This window comes from Sinocyclocheilus rhinocerous, unplaced genomic scaffold, assembly GCF_001515625.1.
Source record: "Sinocyclocheilus rhinocerous isolate Xijiao unplaced genomic scaffold, SAMN03320098_v1.1 scaffold938, whole genome shotgun sequence".
NCBI classification, from domain to species: domain Eukaryota; kingdom Metazoa; phylum Chordata; class Actinopteri; order Cypriniformes; family Cyprinidae; genus Sinocyclocheilus; species Sinocyclocheilus rhinocerous.
The window spans coordinates 1,022,944-1,028,513 of NW_015665007.1; the positions used below are offsets into that span (position 1 = coordinate 1,022,944).

The 5,570-nt window shown below is 35.8% G+C and overlaps 1 protein-coding gene across 1 annotated transcript in view; it reads right to left on the reverse strand.

Annotated features, from left to right (window-relative positions):
- Nucleotides 1–2,983: 2,983 nt before the first annotated feature.
- The window catches only part of LOC107730867 (isoprenoid synthase domain-containing protein-like), a 43,138-nt gene continuing 40,551 nt past the window's right edge, over nucleotides 2,984–5,570 (reverse strand). The window contains exon 10 of the mRNA XM_016541825.1: nucleotides 2,984–3,395. Within this exon, the coding sequence (XP_016397311.1) occupies nucleotides 3,291–3,395 (105 nt within the window). The 3' untranslated portion in view covers nucleotides 2,984–3,290. The remainder of the gene's footprint in view (nucleotides 3,396–5,570) is intronic.

Genomic DNA, 5,570 nt, shown 5'->3' on the forward strand with positions numbered 1-5,570 from the left:
ATGGCAATCAAGAAATGCATAATTTTCAGTGTCAGCAGTCAGAATAATCCAATTTAAATGCAAAAAGTGCCCAATATAAGTGATAGGAAAAAGCAACGTAATTAGCAGGTATTTCACACTCATTTATGCACACACCATGACAGTCAAAACTGTGTCATTCATTGATACATACTGAATTATAATCCGATAATTTAAAAAAAATATATTAATAATGTCCTTACCTTCGTGTCGCTCTATAATTTTACACAGAATAAAGGAAGCCTCTTGTTAAGTTCATATCGTAGAACATAAAACAGAACTTTGCACAGTCAAAACAAGTCTAGCAGTTTTCAAGGATTTATCAATCTGGACCGTTTAAAAGATAAAAGACAGGATCGTATAAACCAACATATTTAGTTTCGGTTTTGATTAATTAATTCAAAATGTGCTCTGATTTCGGAGTTGCTGTGATAGAACCTTCGTGTCATCTCACTCCACATTAATTCACGTTTTGAGAGTTGAGTCACTCTCCCACTCTTTAGCTTATATTTAGGCATTGTGATTACTTGAATATACAGTCACTACATTCAAAATCAGATACGTTATAAATTATCACGCTAAAAACTTGTCACTCATGAATCATAACTTATGTCTGCTGAGCCCTCGTGTCGTGATAAGTGCGACTGTTGACGTTTACATCAGCACCAGTGCCTCTGCAGTGTGTGTGTGTGTGTGTAGTAACGTTGTGATGACTGATTTGGATGCACATGCATACTTGGGCTTCTTTGTTAAACAATTAGCCTATGCAATTTATATGTTTGAAAACCGCCAAACTGACCCCAAACCAGCCCAAATTTTGTCCACCAGCCCAAGCCAATTTTTACCCGCACAATCAAATTCAAAACCGCCCAATCTGGCAACACTGGACAGCACACAGCTCACCCAGGGCGGGTCTAAGGTAAGACGGCCTTGTCAATCAACTACCAAGAGAGGTCTGTGCAGAACTACGTCATTCTGACAGGAATCTCAGAACAGCCTGATTTGAGAAAGGGGATTTTAAAAAAAACACTGGGTGGATTTTTATCATTATAGGATGGATATGTACACACACTTCCAACACACATTTATGTTTAAACAACTTGTAAAGTGAATTTAGCATCCGATGACCCCTTTAAATAGTAATAATATTTCGTAATATTACCTTTTTACTATATTTTTATTTAAATAAATGCAGCCTTTGTTAACATTAGAGATTTCTTTGAAAAACAAACAAAAAAATCTTACCGACCCCAAACCTTTGAATGGTAGTGTTTGTGTAACTGACCTTGCTATGGACATCATCCAAAAATACTGATATGGTCAATTCCCCTTTGTCCATGTAATCATAGTCAAAAGGATAAAGTATAAACCTGATCCTCTCACTCTTGTTCCATCTTAAGTCTTTCCAGAAATGTCCATGACATGTTGCTGAACACCTGAAAGGTTAATCCATCTCAGTCAAAACCTCAGACTTCAAACAGAGATATGCTCTTGGTACCCCACTGGCAGCCAAAAATCCAACATCACTCACCTTCAGATGTGCAGAAATGTGGAACGAATTAAATAGAGATTATTAAAACAGAGTTTGGTTAAACGAGACGGTAACAGAAACTTAGTTTGTTTGAATGAATGAAGCACCAAAGCGGTTGCATATTTTCACTAGAACTAAAATTGTAGAAATAACTCAAGACACGCTAAGATTGACTAAACAATGTCAAGTTAGAAAAAATTCACGCCATGGAAACTAAAATGGCAAGAACAAGCTCCTGATTGGTCTGCCTGTAGAAGCCTTCACTTTGAGCCAACACTCAGACATAGGAAGTCACTTTAACAACCCACCACAATTATCACACGCTCACCGGAGAGGAAGCACAAGGCCATAATCAATTAGCAATCTGCGAGTGAGCACAGGATAAAGAGTCAAGACGCAAATTTGGGGGCTCGTCCGGGATCATGTTTATGCTAAACTGGGGTTAAGCTACAAAAACAGCTAAATTTATGAAATGTGGTCACCAGGGCCTTCCCAGTTGAGTGGGTGTAAAGATGGCCCTCAGAACAAATTGGAGAGCTCATGATCTGCATTATGTAGGGGAATTATGTAGGGAAACCGCAAATTTAACATCATCTGAAAAAGACATATTCATGACAAAAGTGTGTTTAGTATTTGAAGGATGAAATTAATATATGGAAATGAATATTTGTTAATTTTAGGGGGAAAATTAAATATATTTAATAATCTTCAGTGTCACATGATCCTTCAGAAATGCTTCTAATATGTTGATTTGCTGCTCACGAAATTATTGTCAACTGTGTGCTGCTTAACATTTTTGTGAAAAGTGAAAATTTTTATTATTTTTTACTTTTTAGAATTCTTTGTTGAATGGAATGTTTAGAACAGAATTTGAAATATCATGTAATCTTTGTCCATTTTGATCCAAGTAATCCTTGCTGAATAAAAGTATCAATTCATTAAAAAAAACAACTAACTTTCTGACAGTAGTGTGTATGTATATAAAAATTTTAAACAAACTTAAAATTGATCACTTCACAGCAATCTCTTCAAGAAGAGATTTCCTTGATCCTTCAGCTTCAAGAAGGAATCAGATCTGAATCAGGAATCAGAATCTGCTCTGTGTGAATAGAAATACTGTTAGAAATTACAAAGATTTAAGATTTAAACTAAAGAAACATTCACTAAAGGATTTCAGGTTATAATGTCAAATCCAATACAACTGACAACTGTGATACACAACAGCACATTTTCATACCCCTCCACAAGATGGCAGAATTTCATTACATATAGAGATGGTGTACATGTGAGACCATGTTTTCAATGATGAGATGAAGCCCATAAAGATAAACTAGAAGTAAGCTAAAAAAATTTTTGGCTAAAACAGATATACAGTTATTTTTTATTTGTTTTATTAAAAAAGATTTACTTTTACAAACAAATATATGTAAGGATTCGGAGAGTTGTGTGATTGTGCTTGTGTGTACTGGTTTACATGAGCCTAGGCAAACCAGGCCAATTTTGATTTAAAACTAATTACCTGGAAATCTTACCTGATGAAACAAATCAATTTGAATGATCCAAACAATGACTGTTTAGCCACGCCATCACTCTCACTGTCTGTAATTTAGTTCATGCTGAAATGCCTTCAATTGCTAATGTTCTTTGACCTTTGTGATTCCATGCTTCTCTCTTTGTGAGTCCACAGGCCGCATCCTGGTTGTCTACTTAAACGCATCTTCTCATGCCTCATGCTTTAGTTTCAGACATGAAGCAGCTGCCCAGTGAGAGCAGCGTTTCTGTCTCTGATGAGAGCGACAGTGATTTGAGTGAGTCTCTCCACAGATCTCTCCCACTGCTCTGGCACCTGAAGGAACACACACACATGCATATATATATATAAACACACTTGAATACACAAACAGATCAAATGTGAGTGGACCTGTGCTTCTTTCCCAGTTATCTCATCAGCAAACGTAACATTCTTGACAATTTACTGGCCGTGATATTTGGCAGCCCAAGAAAAAAAAAAAAACAGGCCCATTATTGTGCTCACAGGGTTTCAGGTTTTGTTTTCATGTCTTTTGTTTAAGATTTTGGGGTCTATTCTCTTAATATCCTCGTCCCACCGAGTCTTTATTTGCGTTTGCATCAGTGATTAATTGCTGCACAACTCTCCTGGTCTTCTCATCTCACTGGACTGTGTTCAGATGTACAAACTACATTAGAAAAAGAAGATCTGCACTTTTCAGCTGATGTTGGACCAAAATCTTGATTTTCTTTAACAACTTCCTTTCAGGATTGTTTCAGAAGTGATGTGTAATTTCTAACACATTAATTTAGAAAAATCTATTTATCTTAAATTGTGCTATATATATTTTATTTATTATTAATTTTATTGAATAAATAATATAATTCAATCTTGGTTTTATCAAAATCTGTTCAGGAATGTTTCATATTAACGTAAAAGTGATGTGTAATTTCTAACATAATTTAGAAAAATCATTCCTTAAAACTCAATTTAACTTAAAATGTGCCACTTGTGGTGTGTGTATGTGTCTGTCTATCTATCTATCTATCTATCTATCTATCTATCTATCTATCTATCGACTTTCAACTTAATGATTTTCACAGCTGTTACTACTTTTTTTAATGCGTCACTCTTTTCTCTTTTTCACAGTAGCCGTTTTCTACCACGCTCACTTCCAAATTTCTCAAATCCATGGATTAAACTCTGAGTGTCATGACACATATTTTCCACAGTTAACTCCTCAGGATTCAATTTGTCAGCAGGAGGATGAAATAAACTAAAATCTAGTGATTAAGAAAATCTGAGGGGAAAAAAAAAACCTAGATCATGACTAATGGCTGTACTGCAGCGGCTCCTGAGCTTCAGCAGCTCTGCAATGTACAGTGTTTTTTAATCTTCATTTGGAGGCAATTTAGAAAAGAAAAGAACAAAAACAAGTAGTGAAACGAAGAGGAGGCTCCCTGTTTTTCATTGTGTAATAGAGTCACTGTTCCCTTACTTAATTATGGGTACAAAACTCTGGGTAAGGAGCCAAAACATCTGCAAGCGGTCAACTGAAATCCTCCTACCCTTCAGCTAATGACAGCTACTTCTCAGACAGATTTCACACACAACTCAAATATAGCAAGAACGTTTATGGCACAAATTCCTATATCAACGTATCATCAGATATCATGCTGTAATAAGGTCTAAACCAGTGAAGAATGACCTCCGTGTATTTGTTTAGTCAGGAAATGAAGAACAAATGGCCCCAACTTGATTGCCACCCACATATAAAACTCGGGTTCACGGAAAATATGTTTGTGGAATATTTACAAACGCAGAAAGACGAAAACCTTGTCTACTTGACCACAGCTAATGACAACATTACTCATGTGGCCTGTTTTGTAATTGGTGTGACAATAGTTACAAAAATAATATATGGGCATTTTTCTTTACAAAAGATCACCAACGAGGATCAAAGGTTTAAGCCTGCCTAGGTCTCATGTTTCCAATGAGTAGCAAAATATGACTCACATGTAATAAGAAAGCAGCGGATCAACAACTTGAGCTGCCATGACATATTGAAAAATCACAGTGACACATGTGGGGAAAAACAAGATAATAATACTGTTGAGTTTGAGTCAACACACTAAATGAACATTTATCTTACTCTAAAGTGTGTTGTGGTCCATAAAAACCATCAAATCCATAAAAAGGATAAAAATGCTAAGCTCAATCTATTTTAAACTAAAATCTAGTGGGTAAAAAGATAATGCATTAATTTAGGCAGGGCTCGATTTACCTCTTTTCGTGACATAGGCAAAAAAAAATTTTTGGCCCCCCTTCCCTATTAAAGGGGTCATATGATGCTTTTTTAAAGATCATTATTTGGTGTATTTGGTGTAACAGAATATGTTGACATGCTTTAATGTTCAAAAAACACATTATTTTTCAAATACTGTACATTATTGTAGGTCCTCTATGCCCCGCCTCTCTCAAACGCTTCGTTTTCTACAAAGCCCCCTCCTT